A 26700-nucleotide genomic window follows, 5' to 3' on the forward strand; every position below is an offset into this window, starting at 1 on the left:
TTTTCAAAATAATGGATTTGAAAAAATTCTACATTGTACATCATAAAAACAATAATTCTTTGAAGGTTATGAGGGCCTATGTGTGCGTGAACTGTGTGTATGTGTGCGTGGACTTTATGTATGTATGTGTGCGTGTACTATGTATGTATGTGAGCGTTACGTACGTAGGTTAAGTACAGGGAATTTAACACCAGGCTATCAATTAGTAGGCTCAAAAATTTGACAGAGAGGGTTCTCTATTTCCTATGTATTACTCATAGAGAAAAGTAATACATAGGAAATAGAGAACCCTCTCTGTCAAATTTTTGAGCCTACTAATTGATAGCCTGGTGTTAAATTCCCTGTACTTAACCTACGTACGTAACGCTCACATACATACATAGTACACGCACACATACATACATAAAGTCCACGCACACATACACACAGTTCACGCACACATAGGCCCTCATAACCTTCAAAGAATTATTGTTTTTATGATGTACAATGTAGAATTTTTTCAAATCCATTATTTTGAAAATATTTATCTTTATGGTGTACGTATTGTATTATTTTCAAAACAATGTATTTGGAAAAATTCTACATTGCACATGGAAATGCAAATAAGTAAACAAAAACTTTTGAATTTAATAATTTTACTTTATTTATGAACACACATAATATTATACACCAAAAGCGTCTTTTCGCAAAGTTTTCAACACTAAACACAGAACACAGCACATTGAGAAAACTCAGATCACTTGTGAACATAACAGAAAGTTTCTTCGCGATTCACGAAGGAACGAACAAAACTCCGATGAACCAGAACAGCAGCAGGTACGAAGGAATGAACTTGAATTTGACTCGACTCTTCAATACTTTAATAGGGCCACAGAACTCATAAACGATGGCTAAGAAAACAATAATGCATTCAATTCAACCTAACAAAAACAACACCGGCCATTTTGGAGGAAAAACAAAGTTGCCATATGTTAAATAGTAATTTCTACTACTCTATTATGTAAATTATAACAAAAATGTCAATGTTCAGTTTTAAATTAAAACAAATTAATTTCATTTAAAAAAAGTTTTCACATTGTAATTAACAATATTCTCAAATATATTTTAATTAAGAAAAAAATGAAAATATGAAGGAAACAGGAGCAGCGACATCTAGAGCGTTTTAGGGTAGTTAAAAAGTATTTGAATTTATTCACCGATGTCGCTGTTTGGAAGCAAGTTTCACTTCGATGACCGTTGTATGGAAGTTTCTTCACCCTGGTATTACTTTTCTCTATGCTACAGCTGGTGGAATACGAATTTGGTGAAATTAATATAACATTTTTTAGTATAATTAAATAATTTTTGGACTGGGTGTCGAGACTGTAGAAAGATTCCAACGCTTATCTATAAAAATATACCTCTCTCACAATGTCCCACAAGTAAGTAAATTATTGTAATAAAATTCCTGTTTTACTTACTGCCTTATTTCGAAGACAGACTAATTTTTAGTTTGATTCCAGCATTAAAATATTACCAGGAGCTACAGTTTGTGAGGACTGCACACTCGAAGGCGATATAACCATTGGCGGAGGGACAGTCATTCATCCTCGCGTAACAATCATAGCTGAAGGTGGTCCAATAATTATTGCTGAATATTGCATTATTGAAGAATACTCTACCATAATACACAAGTAAGTTATCTAGTAATAACACACAATATTTTTAAGTCTAACTACCTATATTTGTTTAAGCATCAATCGTCCAAGTCTATAGAAAAAAGGCAACAAACATTACTAAATATGTAAATCCTTATTTCAGAAAGTGTGATGACCAGGAGGTTCCACCAAAACCTTTGTTTATTGGTGCCCACAACGTGTTTGAAGTCGGCTGTCGGTTAGAGTCAACCTTTGGTCACGTCGGAGAGAGCAACCTGTTTGAATGCAGATGTTTTGTTGGTGTAGACGTTAAAGTTGGAAGTGGATGTGTAATAGGTAAATAAATTCAATTTCAATTATTTTAAGCTGGATTTAAAATTGAGGTGGCTCATCTACAAGTAGAATATTGATTTTAAAATGTTCAACATTTTCAGGTGCAGCATGTCATTTGACAGCCCCTCAGACATTGACGGATAATACAGTTATATGGGGCTCTGAGCACCACATACGGGAAGCATTAGAGAAGCAGCCCTCGCAGCTCCTCCAACTGGACTTCTTGAGTAAAGTGATGCCGAACTATCACAGGCTGAGGAAACCTAACGTCCACAAACGGCCACCGTCAGCACGCCAGTCCCAGTCACAAGAGACTTCCCCTAAACCATGAAATTCTAACAATAACCAGATATTTACTAAAATATTTATATCACTGCTTGTGGCGCTCTGTGATCTTCAAGTATTTCGAGTTACTCAAGCAAAAAAGTGCAACTAAGTTAACAATTTTAGTTCTAGTATTTATCTTTATGTTATTTCAGGATGTTAGGACTCTAGGTGTCAGACCAAAGTGGCTGAGTGATACACATTTTGAAAGAAAGATTTGATACATTTATGTATTGTGTTTAAAAGTCATGTAGCTTTATTTTTTAACCAAACTGCACCTATTGATGTATTACATAATTTATATTTTTACATTACAAATTACAATAACTAAGTTTCTAAAGCTTCGCTGAATAAAGTTTATACTGAAAAAAGTTTGTTTTTATTTTATTCTGTATTTTGCTTCTTTAACTGACGTAAAGGACTAAAACTTCTTCGTCTCCTCGGAAGAAGTTAATTGCGAATCATGCCCATAGATGGCGTACCAAACTGAAATAATAAACCATCATCGCTAACTAGTGATGTCTGGAGTGAACTAGAAGGTGATTTTGAGTATTGAAGTATGTATTAAGTTATAGATTATTTTATTTATTATTATTTTTTTATTTCAAAATTGGCGTATCTTGATTTATGTATCTTTTAGTCAATATCAAAATGTTTTTATTTGTATTTGTAGGCTATTACCTGAATAATAATCAAATCTCTAAAGAAATACATAATAAAATACGTATAAAACAAAACAATTTTTTCCCTTATGGAAAGGCCTTCACATGCTTATCATACATCATTATGTTCCGATTGATACTACACTGATTTCGCCATGTCGAGATATAAAGAGACACCGTGGACGGTGGAATACATTTTAAAAGTCTAAAGAACAAGCAGTCAGTCACTAACTACTGTGTGCAAAATTTTGTAAGAAGAACGCGATAGTAGCAAAACTATTGATTTAAGAGCAGCTGTCTGAATTTACCACGCATTTATTCATATTACTAGCGGCCGCGCGCGACTTCGTACGCGTGGATCCCGTTTTACCCCCTTCATCTATCGTACGCGGTTTAGATTTTTTCATACAAATGTTTTTTCCCGCTAACTCCCGTCCCGTGGTAATTTTGCAATATCCTATTGTAACTAAGCTTTAAGTTTACTAAGGTACCTGCATGCCAAATTTCAAGCGTCTAACTTAAGCGGTTTAGATTTTTCAAACAAAAGGATTTTCCCGCTAATTCCCGTTCCGGTGGGAATTCTTAAGTATACTTTAACCTGCCCAGGAGTATGAGGAATAATTGTACCAAGTTTCGTTAAAATCCGTCGAGTAGTTTTTGTTTCTATAAGGAACATACAGACAGACAGACAAAAATTTTACTGATTGCATTTTTGGCATCAGGATCGATCACTAATCACCCCCTGATAACTATTTTGAAAATATATTTCATGTACAGAATTGACCTCTCTACAGATTTATTAAAAGTATAAATTATTAAAAAGACTATTCAGAGATTATCTTGTTTAACGACAAAAAATCTGTGTACCAACAGCATTGACTTAAAAACAGTAATATTTGAGCTGTTGCTGATTTATTATCCACTATAATTCAGGATTCAGCGGCTCTGGCTCCAATCAATTTTTAATCCACATCACATCACAGCCTCATCACAAACATCCAAACACAACACTAGATAGAAAGGTTTATTCCCGTTATCCCTACCAAGTTTGTCCCCATCGGCCAGAGAAGATGGGACGACGGGAATAAAGAACCTAAACCATCCCCACCAGGCTTGTCCCCTTGATGGGAAAACGGGAATAAATCGCTGGAAGTAAAGTATTAGAATTAAAACGAGTTTTTTTTAATTGTTGCTCATTTCATAAAGAATATTTTTTAATTACAAAACAGATAAAATTATCTTCTGTTTCAAATAACAGCGATAGATATTAAAATACAACTCAAACTACCATGTTAATAATGGTGATTTTCAAATAAATACATTGTCACATAAATGAATATCACGTTATTGATAGTTTCACTAGCGGTTTTGGTTGGAGTGACATATAAAAAAAAACTAAATTTATGATGTCGTTTCTGACGAAGAACCATCGATTTCTTTAATTTTGAGAAATTTGTTTCTTTTGTTACGCCTGCACTTATTATTATATTTCAAATCGTTTTAAGTGTTCGTCATTTTGTGTTTTCACTTTAAATTTGTCGTGTTCCGTTTGCCAATTTTTAGTAGGACACAATAGAAAACTGGTACAATATTGATATCAAATCTACGGCTTTTACAATCAGAATTTTGTAGAACAAGTGCTAGAGTAGATAAATTTCTCTTAGTAATTGTTTTGTTGTTGTCCTAGCGTGGGGTGTTCGCGATTTGATACAGTTTATTTCGACGCCATGTTGGCAATGTTGTTATTTACTCGTTGATTTGCTGTGGGTTGTTGTGCTATGGGTATAGTGTGTTGTGCGACAAAAGCCACTGTGTGAGCATGTTGGAAGATGTACCCGTCCATGGAAATCGCGATCCCAAGGTCCCTCAGGCGCCTACACATCAAAGGAATCTTAGTTTGGACTTCAGGTAAGTGACTGATCAACCATATCTATAGTAAAAGATAACAACTTGGTGCCTATCTACAGTAAACTTGATTATCCTTGATAGTGTACCTGTGTATTTTATATTAATTATGTTTATCAATGTTGGTTAGAACTTCAACGTAATGCTACTTGAATCATAACAATATCTGGCATTTGGTGATAATCATGTAAATAATTGTTATCCTTGTTGTTATTATTAGATGAAGGTTTTGATAAATTTTTACACTGTATTCATCTTAGTTGAATGCAGAGAACCAAGTTAAAATGAATATATTATCATGACTCAATTCCTTTCTGCTCTAAAAAAGAGATTATGATCTTAGCCTTATTGTGAAAGAATAGCTTTACAGAAGATGTTTTGCAATATTCAAGGCTACCACAGCATACACTCAATTTAATTTAATTTGGTCATGATTAGTTAACACTCGCTGCTCTCTAAGTTAATTAGCATGTCAATAAATAATATGCAAAACTACTTCCTAGTTGGAGATGAAATTCAGTCAAAGTATGAAGGATATTCTGTAAAAACTTTCTTATTGTTTTTCACTAAAGATTTACTCTTAGAAAACAAAAACAGAAATGTGCACTAACATGTAAAGTTTTGTCCTAAGTTGTTTTCAACAAAACTTATAAGTTAGTCAAAATGTTAACAGACTTAGAACAACTTTCAACAATTTGCAAAAAACTTCAACTTGTGTGTAGTAAATTTCAACTTTCATAGATCATAAATTTTTATGGGAAATATAATTTTGAGCACAGTAGAATGGGCATGAGTTTTATGACAGGGTTTATGGTCTATAGCTATCAGACTGGCTGTTAATGCAATCATTAACAACCTACACTTTTAATTGACCTTGAATTAGTAGACTTTTAATGTTATGAACACCCGCAACCTTTTTTTTAATTCTAAAATACCACTTATACACTGTAATTGTACCGAAGGTGATTTTTAACAAATTTAATTTAGTTTAACTTTTCTTTCCTTCCTTCATATCAAGGAGAAAATGCCTGTAAAAGAGTTAGAAGTATCTTCCTTTCTTTGTCACTCTGTAGTTTAACATAATATTCATAATTACCTACATGTACGTACACAGAACATTACGGTCATTTCATGTACACAAACCATTTATCTATTAATTTCCATAATGATCATAATTTTCTAATTGAATTAATACACATGTTTGTATGGACTGTAGACAATCATAGGTAATTAAACACCTGGGCCATGGTATTCTAATAATTTTGTAATTATTCACACATGGTGGTTTAAATAGAATGTGTTTCTATTGTCATTACTTTGTTGCATGGGTTTCTTTGTCTTTCCTGTTGCAATGCTCTTAAAATAAACTGAATTGACATTATCCTGAGCATATACTTTCCTATTTACATATGTATTTATGGATTGGAGATAAATACACATGTACACACGCCCACACTGTTAACTATCCATTTCCGTTTTTGCTCTCGCTCTAATCAAATGGCAATTCTTTGCGATAGAACGAGATGACATGACTTTCAATGGGCAGTTAACACTGTTGGCGATAGTACATAAAATTCAACAGAAAAATAATTAAAAAACAAGTTAGAAACTATGTTTTTGTTATTTATTGGACACAATCAAAAATTTAAAATAAAGCTCTAAAGATACATACATACATATTACCTATTTATTATTACTTACATAATACCTATCTACTTGCGGAAAATATGGGTAGAGTAGTTCATTAAATTTTAGGAATTTAAGCATAGTTAACAACTGGTAATTAGAACTAAACACCTAATTTGAAATAAAAACAGTCAAACAAAGTTGTGATAATTAACACATAATATTCGACACAGCAAATTAGTGGATAATTAGTGTTAAATATTGAGGATGCTCATTAATATCAGATGGGATAATAACACTAGATATTTTTTAATAGTTGTTTTGAATGTTATTTGGGTTTTTGGACTAATATTGAACACATTAATGAACGATTGTCTCTTACGTCCGTATTCACAAACGATGCTTCAAATCGAACGCACAGCGTTGAATACAGCTCTGTGATTGGTTCGTGTGTCATCCTGAGCGTCCACGCGCACTGTGAGACCTCATAATAATGTTTTTGAGAGGCTATATTAGATGAGGATCGGGTAAACATTGAATGGTATGTAGGGCATTTCTGAACGCCGTGCCAGGTGAACGGACCGGCGAAAGTAAAAGTGGACGAAACGACTCGGCGGCGACACGGACGCCAAGCGATTTCCTGACGAGCTAACTCTCTGTAATCAAGTTGCATGCACAATTCCAAGTAGGAGTGCTCTTTCTAATTATGACTAGTTGCACCCATCCTGGAATGCCGCGGTCTCACGGTACCGCATCTAAAGTACGAGAGAAATCGCCTGTTGGTTTTTTTAACGCATACAGTGAAGAAATCCTAAGAGAATTTAGTTCTTCTGAACTAATAGAGATGCTTTCACACCCCGTACTGATTTATTTATTCTCGTACCTACTTACTTACGACCCTTCAGTCTACATGGATGACTTGCTTTTAAAGTTTTTAATGCCCGCAGGAACAGTTTACTTGCCTACAAATAAAAAAAGGCTTTATTTGCTAGTTCAGAAGTTCAAATACCTATAAGTCAAAAGAAATAAATGTAATAATCGCCTTTCTGACATTCGTGCGAGAGGTTGACGAGGCAATAAACGAGCTGTGACTTTGGAATTAAACACATACCTAGATTTCTTGGAAGCGAAGGTGCTTAAACTCTAGAGAAATTAATTTGACCCGTACACAGTTCATCCAACTTGTACTAGGCTGGTTTCTGTTTTTATTGGAAGTAAGGCGGCCGGTATAGATGTTAATTAAATAACTTCGCGTGATACTGTAATTAACTGTAGGCCAGTAACTTCTAATCTCGGTTTGTACAAAACAAAATCAAAATTATATCAAGTCTATTGAAGGTGGTAATGGAAATTAATTGCGATGCAATGATTGTTTAAATAAATGTGCTGATGGTAGCACTATTTAGCAGACTTGGCGCCATAATTTATTCCGCGGGCACACAGCTCGTTACCATCCAAGGCGATCGTTAAGCCTCCCGCCTTTCTTCCTGAAGCTCGCATTAATTTTAATTTTGTTGTTTATTTTAGTACGAACCTATAAAGTCATGCCGCGATAAATTAATCTTCGTTGATCGTCCTGTTTTAAACAGCTTTTGTAAGGTTATGCAGCTGTTCAACGCATTTTAATTACTTTTCTGATAACGTGTTTTTCAGCAACTGACTAATTGAAAACAATCGATTCTATAATGTTGGCGACCTTCTACTCTGCCGGTGTGCGCTGAACCGACCAAGGCGATTTTGTATTGAGGATTTGTGTACATCTGTAGTTAGAACTAATGCTAATGGCACAAGACAAATAAATACTGGCAAGGTTGCTTGCAGTATGATTTATGTAACTTTAAAACTACAATGGCAGCAGGGATTATTGGATATAGATTAGGATTACAAAATCTTCATTAAATCATTCTTATCAATCGTTAATGAAAATTGATTGAAAAAATTAGCATTCCCACTTTTAAATTAATAAAATATTAAAAATATCCTATTGCATTTGTCCAGCAGCAGGCTGAAACGAACTCCTATAACAGCCATCTTACTTCTCAATCACCCGTTTTTCCCATCCAACCTTTTTCTTTACGGATCTGTGGTCCGTAGTCCCTGCAATAAATTATCTCTACCTAATCTCCTCAACTAGTTTTAAGTCGTCCTCATTTCCATCTGATTGAGAGGTCGGTTATCGCACAGAATATCGTCTCCATTATTTTACAAGTTTCTTTTGTAATCTAGCTATTGCATTCCTTACTTTCCAACAGTATTGCAACTTCTCAAGTCTTTATCTCGTTTTGTTAACGCTCTCTTCAAAACTATAAGTTTATAAATTATGTAATATTTTTTCTACGGTCCGGCTGTCCTCTTTATTGGAGATTCATTGACTGACCATTTATTCTGCCCCTGACAACTTCCGAGTTCGGATAAAAACTTGCTCTTCATTATTTGTCATTGTCAGTGAGTTCGTCGCTTAGCTCTATTATTATTGCATGGTTTTCCTGTATTAATCTCTATGATTCATTGGGTGCTCAATTTTATTTTGTTGACAACAGTCCAGTCACCATTATGGAAATGGAACTGCTAATTCTTCTCTTGGCGGTTTATTTCCAGTCCTCATTATTAATAGATTATCTTGGAATCTGCTTTCATACATTGTAACTTTTTTTTTATAGTTTTGATGTCAACAGAGGTGAATAACATTTTTTTTATATCTGTGAGCTGCGTGTGAGACAGTCAATAGGCGCCACAGACATGAGACGTGACGTGCGAACAGTGAGAGCGAGACAGTGGCTCACTTTGTCAATTAGTCCCTAATTACGCCGACCCTACCAATGGGAATTAACAAAAGTATGCATGGAACGCGACGCTAGTCACGCTACCGGCCACAATTAATAAACGGATTCGGTTACCCAGGCAGGCCATGATAAGTAGACCTATTACTGTCGGTCTAGCCGCGTGTAATTCAATAGAAGTCTTAATTAGTCGGCGATAAGATCTACCATACCTTAAACAGTTTATTTTAGAATATCTTTATCGATATTTAAACGATTTGTAGTGAACCGTGACACGGTTTTCTTTGAGTTTATTGACAACTCTTGGTGTTTTCAGTAGATTTGCTAGCTTCATTGCACTGTAATGATCTCAAAATTAGTCATTATTTTCCTGCAGAAGTCGGAGATAAGTAATATTTAGATTAAATGTGATGACACTGTTGATAGATGTGCTCAATAACTCTATAATTAGTTGAGAACAAAGTTCAAAAGAAGAAAATCATCGTCTCGTACCGTGGCCTCGGTTGATAATTCGGTGCGCCCGCACTCACCGCTTGCTACGTAGTAGCAGATACCTACTCGACTGTTGACTTTATCATTTACCCGTTCATGCATAGGCCAAGTCACTTCAAAGTAAATCAATCAGACGTTCGTTAGTTTTGACAACAACACATGTAAAATACATTTTCAGCAGTACTAAGTTATTCAGATGTTAGAATGACAATACTATAACGCGACAAACAACTATTGTGATATTCGGGTCGGTTGAATCATGCATGACCATGGGCTTTTCTAAATTCATACAGAATTGACAACGACGGAACTTGTTTTGTGAATAGTTTGATAGTGGTGAACGGAAGATTAAAATAGAATAGAACTAATATGCTGTTATCTATGTTCAGCTAGATCATCGTGTTCCGGGAACATAGAGTCGTTTCTTTAATTAACAAAACTAATGAAAACTATATTTCTGTCACGATTATCCACAGAGACTACAGTTTTCCTAACCATGTCAGCGTTTTTTTGTCTGACACAAATCGTGGAATTCGGAAATTAAACTCGAGTAGTCGATTCGGGTTACGTTTCCGCACCGAAGAGCCTAAATATAGGTGGTTTGTAGAAACTGAGTCATACGATTATGAATGAACTTTGCGAACACAAAAGTAAAACGATAAACATGGTGGTGACAACAATGTTGTGAGTGTCAATTATCAATAAATGAGTCATGCTTTGATTTATTAATAAGCTCGGCAAATTGATAATTATGTGTCGTTCAAGTCAACAGTCTCGGTTAAGCTGCTGCAAAAATAAAATGATTCATCACTTGGTGACGAAGACATCCAACCAAAGCATTAGTTACTTGACTGTAAACACTATTCAACTCTGTGGAAAATTCGTCGTGTGACAAATTTTTAATTTTTTTACCATTTCAAGACCTCGAATTATTATTAAGGTTTGTCATTTTACATGTATTTATTGCCAATGTTCGTATTTCCGCATATTTTATAAACTCACGTCTAGTGCAGCAGAGTAAATAACATCCCAACAAAGTTAATTTCCGTTTCAGTCGGATTTTCCCTATTTCCTTACAGGCGTTTGGGAAAGCTTGTCTATTTTGGATTTTAAACATGATGGTGTCATTATAAAGTCGGAAAACCCCTGGCAATTTAGTGTATCATTGTTTTACCAGCAACGAGATTTAATTAAACTTGTTTACTAGTAATTAAGGTTTTTCTTTTATTCTCTTACATTAATTATAACTTCAATAGTATTAGGAGAATTGCTTGTTTATCACCACTCAAGTTTAGTCGAAACAAAAGTGGCGTATTGCAGTTTTGTTCGCCAATGCTATCGTTCATTAGTAATGGCCGTAGAAAAGTAGTACAGCTTTCACAGTTCACACTGCAAACGGGGGAAGTGCGGACAAAGCTGCTAATAATGACTCGCATCAAGTGTCAATAGTGCTTAGGACGTCATTAGTTATCTTAACGAGCATATTCGCATTAGCTCGTAGTGCTCCGGTGTCATGGGACTCATAACGGGATTCTATTATGACAGCCTCTAAGACTTGCCATAACACGCCTTCCCACGGATGCCTATCGAGGTCACCATTGCGCCCACGAGGTGGTATAAAGGTCGTGGTGGAGGCTCCAGTAGTCAGTAGTCGGCCATGTTTTAAAACACATACTCTTAAGACCTTCGGCTGATGAGTCATCAGATAAGGCCTCACCAGTCAAGATAAGAAGTAATAATCCAATTAATGGATTTACCAACGTAGTTTAGTTAAACTGGCTCAGTGCACGTCTCGCTCGTTCCTTTCGCTCTTCAATATTTAAGATAGATAGATATAAAGTTTATTTGCAAAACACATTGACACACAATAAGCAAAAAGTAAGATTAATAAATACAGGAGTAGCAAGAAAGATATAGTACATTACAAGGAATAAAAAAGAAAATCCTGCGCTAAGGTGTAAGTGTGCCGCAGCGATGCAAAAAAGCAAAGAGACAATTCGGTTTAGCCATTCACTTAATTAACCTAGCCAGACCTTTTTTAAAGTGCAAGAATGAAAGGAATCAGACTATTGAATTCAGAAGTGTTAATCTTGAACTAGTCTTCTTTCATCTTTTTGCCATTATTATTATCTTTGGTCGTAATGGGTTTACGTGCCTTCTATATTGGTCTGCCGCCTGTGGTTACTTTGATTTTTCTGAAATGAATTGACGTCTTCGCCAGGCTGTTAATTTCCAACCTTGACAGCAGTTTGAACTAATGAATTATGGAGGTCTTTGATGATAATCACAGACACTCATAATATTTGCTATTTTTTAACGTGTGCGTAAAGCATTCATCATCACTAATAAGCGTTTAATAAAAAGTTGAAATAAATATAATTTCAATATTTGGGTACTTCACTGGTTATTTATATTTTACTTAGAATTATACAGATCTGACAAAAAAAACTTTTTATTTGGTATTTTGTTTGAATCCATTGTTGTCATATTTGTTTCGATGTAAGAAAAATTTCAATTTATAATAAAATGTGGATTTACCACCTGAGAAAACACATCAATTATTTTCCAATTGTATTCGTAACGCGGTTAAATAATAAGACATTATTGATGGATTTTTATAGAATAGTATAATAGCAATAAGCAAAATTTTATTTTCCTTTTGATGACGTAAACTATCCGTACCCTATCTATTCCACAACTCTACGAGTCTGTCGTTTGCGTCAGTGCGTTAAACGTTTGATAATTCTGCTTCTAAAATTAATATTTTCCTAGTAAACGTTCAATAATATCCTCTTGAATATTGATTGATTTTATAATTACTCCGCAGTTCAACACGTCGCAACATTGATGTCAGCCAGAACACTGTTATCATTCGTAACATTTCAGTTAAATTAACAGCTTCTAGAATTGCGTCATTGCTTTAGCATTAATAGGAAATCAAATCATAATTTAGATACATATTAAACACCACTTTGATATGTTTTATTTTCTAAGCCATACCGTACACGACCCCAAAAATTTAACCCTACAACTAGGCGATACTTATGTATCAAAGGTCCAATTCTATCTGTCGGAAGTACTGTAACACTAAAATGTAGACGACCCCAAAACGAGGACGTCCCACAAACCCCCTAAACGGGTATTTACCTATAATGATGTTGATATTTAGACACTCCCCTGCAGACCAGAAGGCGTCGGCTTTACGATTGTATATTATGTAGGTCACACTTCTACTGCCCTATTGTGTTTCGCGTTCTCTTGGCACACTGCTCATAAAGCTGTGAAATGCTGATGGAACAAAAACAAAAATTTAGTAATCATGTAAGTAAGCGAACACTTTACAACTACTCCAGATTTGTACTGTTAGTAACACAAACGTTTGCGCGTTTGTAACTGAGTCTCAAGTGGACACAGCTAACATTATGCTATGGTCAAATATAAACCACTTGGGTATTACGTGGCTTACGCACACCGGGGTATAAAAGGGAATGACACAATGGACGGAAATCATCAATCAGTAGTCCTCACCCACGACGAGAGGGTCCACATTCACAATAGTTGCCGACTGAACACAAATGCCCCCTCAGATTGTCTCAAGCCGTACATTGGTCTCGGAGGCCAGTGATTGTAGTGCAGGAGTTATTTTAAGATAGCGGTGACATCGGTGCACTCAAACTGAAGTTACCTTGCATTCAGATTTAAGAAACTAATTCTGCATTATCAAAGGATAATATGATTTTGTAATTTGATGTGCAATGCTGAATGCATTGATGAGATCACATTGTAGACCTTCTAGAGGCTTCATAACACGCTCATGACGAAGCCGTAAACATGGTAAAGAGAAAAAAGTTGAAAATTATACTTCCATTTATGCGAAGTGCTAATGAGGCACGCCTACAAAAGTGCTTTACGAAGCGAGCAGCTGAATTGTTGCACATTTGGTTTCACGAGCACAGTAATTCGTTGGCCTCGCTCGTTTGGTTTCGGAAGTACCAATTCATACATAGGTTTAACACGCCTAGCAAGAGGCAAGGTCGGACATAGCTAAAATGCTTAATGTAATACTTCCAACTCTAAAAGTGAAGGTATACCTTCGTATTTGGCCATTAACGCTTTATGCCCGTTTCCACTTCTTAGGTATAATGCCCTAGTTTCTAAATTTAGGAGCCCGACCGTTAAACGTTGCGGGTGAGTATTGAGAAACGAATTGTCATATTCCAGCTTCTCTGATGTTTACATTTGGCGTGTTTCTATGAATAAATCTGGTATAACATAATTCCACCATAGATTGTTTAAAATAAGGAGCCAACATTTTCGCCAAGTCTCTGTTTCAATAGTACAATTACTTTCAAACTTATTACTGAAGTCAATAAATTTAACGTTATTGAGTTCTAAAAATGGATTCCAGCTCACTTTCGGTGTGGATACTTGTCACCCTCCGTCATTTGTAATTACGGCTCGTCATGGCTGCTGCTTTTTACATTCTATTGTGTGCTGAGGAAGTAATCTAATTGCCCTTTATTGCGATGAAAGGAAACAGGCGTTTTTGAGTGCTCAGGAAACTTCATTGTTTGGAGGCGAACGACACACGATGCTCATGTAACAAATCTCTGCTGGGGTTTTTCTAATTTAACCTATAGTTGATGTTACTGCTTGATTAATTATGACTCATGATCATGATAATCAATGCAGTCTGTCGTTTTATTCTTCTGGATATCACCTTAGCTGTTACTGTTTCCTTCTAAGTCTTCTAGCTTCTCGAGTAAACGGTGGGTTTCATGATCAGCACTACGTGGATGACAACTAATTATTATTATACAAATTGTTCTTGAAGTAGATTTCTGTTTGTTTCTTTATATCTGGTCGGAGGTTTTGATGAGGCTTTTGAACTAATGCAAGCGAAGTCGCGAGCGTCCACTAGCATTGAATATTACTCAAATGACACTGTCGGTATAATATTTCCAAAAAGTGTATGCCATTTCGTAGTTACACGCGGATTAGGTAACCTGTGAATTTAAAAGTACAACTGTTTACACATAGCCAGAACATTTGTTATACTTGCTTCAAATTACGTGAATGGCTTTTACAGTCAAGCACAACACAATTAAAATTCTTTGCAACTGGTAGCTCTTAACTTTCGAAATGGTTTAGGTATTACATTATTGCCATTTCATGAATGCTTTCTGCGAACAATACAATAATATAAAGGCTTGTTTCTTCTATTTGATCTCGTAATATCAAATTCATCTAACTAAAGAATACGTAATTACTTTCGAATGTATTGTTTTTCCAAATCATTTCACAACCATTTGTTCAATGAAACTGGCAGCCTCGTTACAACCATCCACAATTCCACATCCATTGTAACATTTCCAATTCTCATTTCTATTTGGTTTGTTTTTTCATCTGGCATCTACATGTACCGCGTATTATCTTTGTGAAATCAATCCGGCAGATGTTTCGCGAACCAGCCGCCAATCCGCACCGGATCTTTAAGCAGCTGTACACTCAAACTTTGCTACAAGAGCCCACCTTGTGTTTGATTAAATATTTTTAATCTCACTTTATTTTTATAGAGTAGTGATTGAGCATTATCAAGTCAATTTTGACCAGACTCAACAGTTTTGGATCTCGGTCAGAGAGGATAGAGATTTTCCGCTCCATTTCTATGAAAAGCATTTCCTCAAGTTAACACGGATTTATTTTCACTTCGAAATTAATTTAGGCCAGGACGTGTTTGAAGATTTTAATTTGCTTTGTCTTATTGCGTGTTTTCAAAATAAACCGGTCTTACCGCATCTTAGCTATAATTGCTTTATTATCTCTCCTATAAATAGCTTGATGAAATTAATTCCCCCAGAAAAATATTGCAGTAACAAATCTTATTCAGATATTCTTGATATCGCGATATTATGTATGTAGGTGGATAAACTCGTTTCAACAGAACGGCTGAGGTCATTCGGTAGACTTTTTAGGGAAGTTGTTTGAGGCATTTGTTGTGACATTCAAATGATCTGCATAACTTCACAACAATACATTTAAAGCTGTTTTCGCTTAATTCTAACTTCTATCACGTCATCTGTTGTTGCATGGTATCCTTTCCACGTCAAATCCTCTCCAAGGTCCACTTCAACCTATTTTTTATCCCGTCAAGCTGTTTATATAACAGTGCATAAAACCAGAGCCTGAGAAGCCATGTAATGGAATCAGGGCGAAGCAGGTGGCAGGCTTTGGCTTTTATTCGATTAGCGCTGGAACTCGCCCGCATAGAGTCTAATAGATGACGAACATAGCATAAAGATTAAATTATTGGTTCACATCGAACGGACACATGGCGGGAACGTGACGTGACCCGATGTCATCGTTAATCTTAAACCATTATTGATATTAAAGTTTATTGGTCCCTATTGTATAACATCAACCGCTTATCGCTGCCGGTCGCTGACGATGGAAATCATTTCCTTTGTTCTTGTATTTCTTTTTTTTAAATACGAACAATGAACGTTTAATATGTATGGGAATATGTAAATTGTTTCTTGCATATCTTGGTGCTGTTTTTCTCGCTGTCCGTTCGCAAAAATAATCCCCAATCAAAGTCAGCGCAATTTTTTTGCGCTAAAAAACAAAAAGAATATTCAATAGAGCTACAATGCCTAAATTGAACGAGGTTCTACATTGCTATATTCTTATTAAGGTTGCTTAAACATTGACGAACATCTAACTTAATTTAGATATTAGGAAACAATGTAGTCCCTTGTGTAAACTTCGAAATGTAATTACTTCTTCTAATTGTATTGACTCTCGTAATAAGTTTAAAATGCAATCAAAATAGGCTATTACATCTTGAGACTTAATATACAGTAAGTCGTCTATAATTTGTAATTTGTATTAGATTACTAAGAATTAATATAAACGTTTCTTTCTGGGTGTTCCGCTCTTGCTTTATATAATTCGACGTTACAGTACAACAAGCCTTGGAGAATATAGTTGTTGCTCAATCTAGTTTGTTTGCAGTTGCCGTGGGGCGCCGTCTCGCATATCAATGTAATAAGTAACAGTTTATTGTTTTGAAATTAGTACGTGTAATATCAAAGAAGCTACTGAAACAGATGTTGTGACGAAATAATGTCAACACTCGTAATCTAATTAATTTATACAAAAGCACATACCAACAGATGGTCGAATTTCGCGCTGGAAGTTTGTTTTACGTAGTTTGATTGTATTGTAGCGTCATCAAGAAATATTACTTACATAATTATTATAGTTTTCAGATACCGAAATTGACTTGCGTAACTTTAATGCCTCGAACTGCAACTTCTCCTCTTCCTCAAATTTTGAAGATACGATTTTATTCGTGGGACCCGTCGAAATTTCTCTCAAAGAAATTTTTTTTATTGATGAGTCGGAAATAATATTTCAAAGACGAAATTCGCTTGTAGCTTTTACCGGGAAGCCATAGAAGAGTCACTCACGTGTGGTACATTGACATTTTCGTAAACGACCTTGTTGTTTTCGCGAACTGGTCAGAGTCAGAGTTTATTTAAATATCCTGGCACAAGATAATCATTTAGTCAGTTAAACGAATCAGTCGAATTTATGATGTCACGGATCATTAAATTCATTGAGTGGTTCGGACATTTTAATTTAACAGGGGTTAACTCTTAATATAAAGTTTGTTGTAGAAATTTGTTAGGCTCAAAGAAAAAGGAACATAGTTGATGTAGAGTCAACTCAATAGTCAATACATTGAAGCATTTTCCTGAAATCAATTGCGATATGAAATCGGAAACGCTTCCATTGAATAAAAACCTGCATAATATGCCAATTTAATGATGGGAACGTGATGGTATACTTATTCCAAGCCTATAATGCATTAGGTTGGGTGAGAGAGAAGTAATTGCACTTTCTCTACGCGTGCTCTATCATATCGTCGACTAAATCATTATTTACTCTCACCGTTGCTATAATGATAAAATGTAATGATAAATTGACTGCTAATGATGCAGTTTACGTAGATGATATAATAAAACATGCAAATGCTCCAAAAGAACAGAAATACGGTTTGTAGGTTAATGATGTAATATCCGAATCAGGTCCTGCCAGATGCAAGAACAGGCGTGCATTAATAAAGTGTTCAAGTCCACTTCCGTGACATAAAAATGTATTGGTATCTCGTGTCCGTCTTTCCATTGGTGTTACATCAATATGGCTAGAGTTAGAGTAGAGCGGTGCTTTACATAAGTATCTGGCGAAGCAGATGTATATCTTAGAAACACCGCTAATTTAAAGTTAACCAATATTAAAACAGTTCTAAGAATGGACATGTTTCGTTACGATTTTACAACAAATTACACATAAGGCCAGTTCGCTAAGCTTGAAATTTTCTCAAGTGTTAGCATGTGCCGTAAAGTATAAAATTGTGCTCTACGCACATTAAAAAACGACAAGGTCGTAAGAGGCGTTCACTTTCGCATCCATGCGATTCGGTAAGCACCAGTAATAGTACGTCTATAGCAACTTTCTGTAATTACAACTATTCATTTTCTCGCGACTGTTACCAGATATTACGTGGATCGTTTCAATTATGCTTGAGAGAAACGTGACGGATATTAGCGGCTTAAATGACTTGGCAATATTTTAACATCGTCTCACTCAGTAAGATCTTGCGCAGCTGTTTAGGAAATAGTCTATTTGAGGTTATTGAATTTCGATCTCTAACCATCAGTTTTAAATTATTGTTTATTTGTTTGATTTTATCTTCGGATAATCCGTAGTCTTATCTGTTTGAAGAAGCTTCTCGTTTACTTTCACCGATGCCCAGTGCAACAATACCTAGCGAGGTACCAGCACCACCGAGGCGAATCAATTCACCATTGTTTGGTTATTGACGTCAATACGTCGTGAGTGTGGCATGCAGGGCCTTCACGACTTCGATTTCATTCGTCGGCTTGGCCACGATCACCTGTTACTTTATTGCCTATATTTTTGTATCGTTAGACCGCTTAGTCGTCATTGACGCTATTTTGATTCGCGATATTTATATTGCTTCAGTAAACGGTGCAAAAATATCAAAGGACAAACATTTTGATTAAAATCAATAGAACCCTTGTTACGTTAAGTGGTATGTCAATTTTCTCTATTAGCTCTACTTTAGACTAGGTCACCACATCACATTGTCTATTCGCGCGTTTATCTCCAAGATGCTCAATTGATTTGTTTTTATCACGATGACGTCAGTCAGACTATGCGTTTTCAGCGGACATTGTTTAATGTGATTATTAGATATCATGCAACCGCGGGAATGTTTCTTACCTGACCTGCACGCGAGGTCAGCGAGCCTGCGAGCCCATCGATTGTGACCTATTTTACCGTACTGACCGTTAGTGATGTTACTAATATTAAACACACTGATATTCCTAAAAGCTTGTCAAAACAAAGCTTCTAAGAAACCTCTTTTCACGCTACTCCATCGTGGAACTCCTGCTCTGTTTGTTTGCGTTGTAGAAACGTTTGTAAAATGTGGTGGTAATGAAACGTTATTTGGCTCGCTTCCATAAAGTAAACTGCACTTGACTTCATACTACCGATTTATTACTACAATAAAATCTTTACTTAGGCACCGGTTTATCTAGCATTAAAATATTAGTGGTAATTTTTATTAGCATATTAATATTGACTGGAAATGATGGTGTTGTAATGTGTTTATAGATAAAAATAATAGCATAAATGGTTTTATTTTTCGATTAATTTCTTCCGGCTCTATTTTGTAGGAATTTTGATTGTATGTATTTTTAACTATTCGTGTGGAGGACAAGGTGTGAAGTTTGCTGTAATTTGAAGGGCTCTTGAAATATTTTCGAGCAAAATAAATAGTAGCTAATGGACGCATCCTTTTCAATGGCAAAGTGCCGTTACTCGTCATCGCACATCTGCGGCGGGCGCGCCATATGCTCCAATCTCGATAACGCTCCTAAAATAAACGACGCTAATTCGTTCGCCACTCACGCCTCGGAATGCTCACTCAATGAATACCCACTTCCACTTCCTCCACTTTCTTGATTCAATGGCTACACTGCCGTATTAAGAATGCTGCACTCGACAGACTACTCAGTGGCAGATGGATCTTCTGAAATGCATAGCTTAAGTGGTGATAAAACTCGGGTCGACGGCCGCTTTCTCCGAGATGGTATGCGTAAGTGTTATGTCATGGTGACTGCTCCGGTGCGCTGGCCATCGTAAACTGCCCGAAGACGCTCCTACAAACAAGAACACACTGTTATTAGTACATCATGAGATGTAAAACATACGTTCTCTACTTGAGTAACTGTTCCCATCCACATTAATATTCTCGGCCGCATCTAAGTAATACACGTTGCAGACTCATAAGGAACTGCTTATAAACTCAATGAATGAATACAAATGAAGACATAAGGTAGCCTTTTATGTTGACATTGTTTAATCTAATGGCATGAAATCGCATGCCTCAGGTGTCAATAGTCATTGAACTATCGACGAAATCAATTCAAACAATGTCTTGAATAGCACGTACGACTTTACAAGTTTACACACATTATACAGCACAGACGTCCTGAAAATTGTTTGCGTCTATTTGAACAAGTGTAGTATGCAAAGCGAAATCAAACATTGTCAAAACTGGTTAGTTCCACGTACAAAAACGCACTGGATGCCGCGAACTCGGTCGGGGAAATCTTTGGCCTGGATAGATCTTTGTTTACAGTTTCGAAGTTGTTTAGTTGCGTTTAGGCTGCGTAACCGTGGTGATCCTTATTCGAATGGTATGCGCCGCGGCGTGCCTGGTGTTGTTGCGTAAAGCTGTAGTCTGCCCCACGACGCCCGCCGCGCTGGTCGTGCGCGCTCGCGATATGTTCCGCTTCTAATTACTCGTTATGATAAATTGCGCGGCTGTTCGCATTGTTCCAACATCGAGCCCGTGCTCAAGCGTGACGACCATGTTTGTGTGAGGAGGCTTATTAAATACAGTGCTGTGCTCTCAATTAGTGATTGTTTATCTTATCAAAGTGTATTCGGCCAAATGGTTAGGAAAATAATCGTCGTCGGCATCCGACACTACGAGGATCCTTTCTATAAGTACGTAGCGTACCGTAAAAACAGATTTTACCTTGTCTCTGTTTTCCTCTCCAAATTAGTATTCTGTGTTACAAGTTTCCTCAATTAGATTTTGTTTTGTCCTAGGCATGTGACCGGCGCAAGCGGGCCGCCGGCAGGATGCGGCCATCAGAGGAACAGGTCCTTGGACTCTGTTCTCCAGAGGATACCGGAGGACATGACCCCGACGTCGCCGGAGGGTGCGCCGCTTCGGATGCCCATGGAAGTGCCCGCACCGAGGCTCGCTCTTCCTCCCGAAGTCCCGGCCGGCTCCGACGACTCCGGTATCCACACCCCGCCCGACGGAAACGATGAGGAGAGACCACCGGCGCCGGCCGCCGCCAGGTCTAGAGAAAGCCTCGACTCCGGCAACCCAGAAGACACGGATAAACCGCCCGATCCACCCGACGCTGTGGTCGAAACGCAAATCAGATCAGACACATCAGCCGCAGAAACATCGAAAAACAAAGACTTTCTTTTAAGGCTATTCGAGAGCAAACTTTTCGACATGAGTATGGCCATCTCGTATTTGTTTAATTCAAAAGAACCCGGTGTACAGACGTATCTAGCGAACAAACTCTTCTCATTCCCTCACGAAGACGTGGACTTCTACCTGCCACAGTTGTCGACGATGTATATAGAAATAGGTGATGTGGCGGACGTGCTTCGGCCGTACTTGGTGCACAGGTGTAAACAAAGCGCGGAGTTTTCGTTGCGGCTCGCGTGGCTGTTGACGGCTTTCGGTGGTGACATGAAGAGGTCGAAGGCGACCAAGTTAAGAGACTCGATATTGGCGGAGGAGATCAGGCCGGCGGCGAGGCGAGGGCACCACAGGTCTCAGTCGGACGCGTCGGCACTGCGGCTGGCTACGCCGTCGGGGCGGCACTTAGGGGATTTGGCGTCAGGGAGAGCCTTTGACAATGGATGCCTCTGCGGTGAACAGTGCTCCTGCGGCGCGCCCAGATTAGCACCACAAACTCAGGTAAAATATTTCTCTTTTATGTGCTCACATTCCTCTTTTCATGTTCTATTGTAAGTTGGCTATAAGGCGATAAGTCGCATTCCTAAAAACCCGGTCGTAAAAATAAATAAATACAAGTTTGATAAGAGATTGATATTACGTGTTCTGTTATAAAAGAGATTGATAATTCAGCTGGTTACAATAACGAACATTATTCAATCTTTAAGATTACAATAGATTTTGCATGCACAAATAACTTTGAATACGAATAGTACGAATACTCTTAATAATATGTTTTTGAATTGTAATAAAATATTAACTGCTAGATGCTAAGAGGATAGGTAGAGAGAGAGAGAGTAACAAACATTATCCGAAATTCCATGGTATATTATATTTTTTTCAAGAATTTTAAAAGCTCCCTACTACGATCGAGCTTTTAAAGAAATCATTATTAGCATACGATACGTTTATTTGGTTTTCGTATCATTAAATCGATATTGCTTATCGTCCTTGTAGACGTAGAGTAAGTAATGGTCTTAACTCTTAGCGAAGTCGCACTACTGAGTCACTAATAATAATTTCACGCCGTGTGTATGTTTAGAGATTACGCTTGTACGGCTTGACCGAGCTTTCTTCTTAATCACTACGTGTAGCGTGTGTAACGTGCCCGAATTAAAACCAACCGTGACTCAGGTAGCCGTACAAATGACGTCATTAGCCGTGTCTAGAGACCTACTCCTTCTGATACTCGTTGCAGTCATAAAATCGCACATAATGTGCCGAACAAAAACATATTTTCTCACACATTGAAAGTCTATTAATGTAGTGGATTTCTCACGGATCTGTATCACTAGTGCATACAATTCCTGTTTAAAAGGAATTAAAAGCGTTCTGTAAGAGAAAGACACGTAAACCGCATTTCTATTTCTATCGTTAAATAATTCATAAAGCTAATCGTTTTTATCAGTTACCGATAAGAAAGTATTCGATTTCAGATAAGATATTCAAAATGGGAATATGTACTCCAAGCTCTAATCGCTCGGAAGTAAACACAGGTTTTGTTGCACCTTTCTACCGCGTTCCTTCCCAATTCTATTAATAGATCATCCAAGTGAACCATTTTTTGTCCCATTGGTGTGGGAATGTACTTTTTGTGCTTGTTGGCACAAAAAAATCGTTCCTTTTAGTCATACGACTCGTTATATCACTGAAAAGAGCAGATAATAGTATCATTATTTCACTTTGTTGGATTACCACGATCTACGTGTGTCGCAATCAGCAGGCGATTGTCAGATAACTGAGCTTATTCTAATTTTTGTATCCAATGAAATACTTTGTTGTACGATAACAATACACACTGTGACACTGTTTTGTAATTTTATCGCATTACGTTATAATGACGTTAATTCATTTTTTAGGGAAATGTGACGAAACATATTTTCTGTTATAAACAATAATGCCGCAAACGTAAAAATGTTAAAGTTCAAATAAAAAACTTCGTGATGTGACATTGTTAACGTGATTTCCCCAGCTAAACGACCAAAGCGTAAACACACGGGCTGTTTGTAAAAATTTTTAATAACCGCAACAAAACGATAGCTGTTCAATTTTATCGGATATTTGTACCACTTCTCCGTACAAAGATTTACAAATGATAATGATAAATAGACTTGGATTTATGCGAACACTGGTGTATCCAACATTGAAGAATTTATTGTTTGTATTCAGTCAGTGAAATTATGAATGAGTGAGATGTTATACATCTTGACAGTTATTTAAAGTCTACATCTAACATCGTTCTCATTATTGTTATTTATGTTCTTATTCTTAGAACATGTGCGGATTTTATCTTGAAATTTTGCAGTTAGCAGTATTATCCATTTTAATTTGGACGTAAAGTTACATCGCGCTTTGCTAATGAAAATGTTTTGCAAAGTTTTTGTAATGTTTTTAGTACAGACGTTAATAGTTTAAACATGGTAGTATTCCCCTAAAACCCATTTTTTATCTGAGCGTTTACAATGCAGTTCAGAGAACTGAGAGCTATTCAGTATTCATGTTAATATTGCGCAGAGGAAACTCTGTTGTTTATTTTTTACAGTTTAGTAAATTGAAGCTTAACAAAACTGGGCTGTGTTGTTGCTCTACTATTATAATCAAATAGGATTCTCTCGAATTTAGTTACCGAGTTACCCACTAGTCTAGAGAGACTACATAGAGTCAAACATTTTGAAATCCTTGTTTAAAGTTTATTCCAGATGTATGTACCTACCTAATTAGAGCGTAATAGGCTAGTTTTCTGAAAAAATTTTTTTAGTCCGTCATGTTTAATATCAAAAAATATTGGACACATATATTTTTATTTGTCAATCTAACAAATAATTACATAGTTATGGTGCGTTGAAGTTTCGCACGACGTCACAACGTGCGGCACTTTTATGCAAGCATTGACGTCACGGGCCTCTTCTTATAAACTTTGGCGCGCTTTATCTCTTTAAATTTTCATTAGTTTGAAAAAGTGAAAAATACGTGTAGAGTATTTTTTGATAAGTTAACTGACGGACTAATTAAAACTCTTGCTTTTTGACCCAGGAAACATCCCTATTACTGGTAATTTGTTTGACCTATAACTTATATCCCCAGTTCCTGATTATTTGACCTATGACGTATTGATCCTCATTGCCTATCTGTTTGACCCATGACGTATTGGTCCCCAGTTCCTGACGGCGTTGACGAACATCGGCCGGCGGCTGGCAGGAGTGGCCGATAAGGAACGGCGGAACGGCCGATTGCGGGCCGAACTGGCCGCACTAGACCTCAACTTGCCAGCACGAGTTTGGCTACCACTACACCACAGGCCGCATTATGTGCTGAGGATACCACCGCACGCGGCTGCCGTGCTCAACAGCAAGGATAAGGTGAGAGATTATTCTTTTTTAGGGTTCCGTAGCCAAATGGCAAAAAACGGAACCCTTATAGATTCGTCATGTCTGTCTGTCTGTCCGTCCGTCCGTCCGTCCGTCCGTCTGTCCGTCCGTATGTCACAGCCATTTTTTTCCGAAACTATAAGAGCTATACTGTTGAAACTTGGTAAGTAGATGTATTCTGTGAACCGCATTAAGATTTTGATGCAAAAATAAAAAAATAAAAAAAATATTGGGGGCTCCCCATACTTAGAACTGAAACTCAAATTTTTCATCAAACACATACGTGTGGGGTATCTATGGATAGGTCTTCAAAAATGATATCGAGGTTTCTAAAATACTTTTTTTCTAAACCGAATAGTTTGCGTGACAGACGCTTCCAAAGTGGAAAAAAGTTGGTCCCCCCCCCTCTAACTTCTAAAATAAGAAAATGAAAAATCTAAAAAAAAACATATGATGTACATTACTATAAAAACTACCAACGAAAATTGTTTTGAACGAGATCTAGTAAGTAGTTTTTTTTAATACCTCGTAAATCGTAAAATTCGTAAACCGCTTATTACTGCGTAATCTTTCATACTAATAACTTAAATAAAAAATAATAATTTTAATTTCATATATCAATGGTACGGAACCCTCGGTGCGCGAGTCCGACTCGCACTTGGCCGGTTTTTTTTAAATTACTGGTAGCCGTAGGCGTCTGTTTTAAGACAGCTTCTTCGGGCAATAGAGCACTAGGGCACGCTTTCAACCTCAAAAAAGCAAGGTCAAGGGGAATGATGTGAGTACTAATGAGATACACCATCTCATTAGTACTCACTTTCATCTTATCATGTGTCCATCAGACAACCTCATTCACGCCTCAAGGATATCAGAGCGCCTCAGTTTTTAGGATTATGCAGTTGAAATGGCACTCGAATCAATTTAAATATGAACTGAATTTTATTTCTCGCAAAGCATTTGAATGCTTGTAACTCGAGTCCTAGATTCAAAACTAACTTGGATGCCAGAACACTTATAACTTGGTACTCACGTGGGTGGGTATAGCGGGTGTGGCTTAGTCATAAGTCGTTTTACCTATCCAGGTTTTCTCCGCAGTTCTCACGCGACCAATGGTTTTATAGGCTAGGGTTGGGCAAAAGATAGTTTCTATTTTCTATGATATTCAGTAGTTAAATATCATGAAGCTGATTTTTTTTATCCACTACGAGAAAGCTCTTGGCCTGTATATCACCTCATGATTGAGTATTCATGATTGGAATTTGGAACAAATACTGCAGTATGTTCGAGTTGCCAAATTTCGTTCTTGCCATAAAATGTCACTTAAATTCCACTAAATGTGGGTACATAAAGCCACTCGTTAATATGCTAAGAATGGATTCTTTAACTCCGAAAAAATCTCTATCATATTTTATTTTGGTTAACCCATTCAAAACGATGCGGAGGTGTCTCTGACATTCTCATTTGTCACCTCTCCCAGTATATCTTTTTAAGGATATCGCATTTGAAACTAGTTTTTGCGATCAGGAACAAGGTTTCTAGCCCACCAATCATAAATACATTTACCATGACATTCTCTACGCCTACATTCATTATGTTGCTCTTGGCCTTCATTATAGACATTCGGCGTTATCTGCTTTGTTCTTATCAATTAGCTGGCTGTGTCGACAGTCTCGTATCAACTTATCAAGTACGAAGATATTTTTTGCATTTATTTAGAGTAGGCGCACACTGTCGATTTTTAGTTGGCCGATATTTGTGCCCGATTTTAATTTGTATAAAGAATCGGCCAAATCGGCGTAGTGTGCGCACATATGCCCATACTGATCAACTGCCCGACTAAACTACACTTTCAATAAGCCAAGTGTATGGCAGAATAGAATAGAGCAACCCCCACTTTTCCCGAGGATATCGTAAGACGCGACTAGG

At 36.9% G+C, this 26700-nt stretch overlaps 2 protein-coding genes across 3 annotated transcripts in view; both read left to right on the forward strand.

Annotated features, from left to right (window-relative positions):
• The first annotated feature begins 1116 nt into the window (after positions 1 to 1116).
• Positions 1117 to 2659, forward strand: LOC135073994 (dynactin subunit 6). The gene is made up of 4 exons (XM_063968279.1): positions 1117 to 1421; positions 1503 to 1673; positions 1801 to 1973; positions 2072 to 2659. The coding sequence occupies exons 1-4, from the start codon at positions 1411 to 1413 to the stop codon at positions 2299 to 2301; spliced, it is 585 nt and encodes a 194-aa protein (XP_063824349.1). The 5' UTR covers positions 1117 to 1410; the 3' UTR covers positions 2302 to 2659.
• A 1683-nt stretch (positions 2660 to 4342) lies between these two features.
• Positions 4343 to 26700, forward strand: part of LOC135073988 (phosphatidylinositol 4-kinase beta) — a 46246-nt gene continuing 23888 nt past the window's right edge. The window contains exons 1-3 of one of the 2 annotated variants that reach the window (XM_063968272.1): positions 4343 to 4864; positions 20974 to 21868; positions 24565 to 24765. In XM_063968272.1, the coding sequence (XP_063824342.1) occupies positions 4776 to 4864; positions 20974 to 21868; positions 24565 to 24765 (1185 nt within the window). In that variant the 5' untranslated portion in view covers positions 4343 to 4775. Of the gene's footprint in view, positions 4865 to 20610; positions 20869 to 20973; positions 21869 to 24564; positions 24766 to 26700 lie in introns of those variants that run through there. The other variant, XM_063968273.1, reaches the window with a different exon arrangement.

This window comes from Ostrinia nubilalis, chromosome 8, assembly GCF_963855985.1.
Source record: "Ostrinia nubilalis chromosome 8, ilOstNubi1.1, whole genome shotgun sequence".
NCBI classification, from domain to species: Eukaryota; Metazoa; Arthropoda; class Insecta; order Lepidoptera; family Crambidae; genus Ostrinia; species Ostrinia nubilalis.

Coding starts and splice junctions, on each gene's coding strand:
- LOC135073994 (XM_063968279.1), top strand. Junction 1,674..1,800: donor TACTCTACCATAATACACAA/GTAAGTTATCTA, acceptor TCCTTATTTCAG/AAAGTGTGATGACCAGGAGG. Junction 1,974..2,071: donor TGGAAGTGGATGTGTAATAG/GTAAATAAATTC, acceptor CAACATTTTCAG/GTGCAGCATGTCATTTGACA.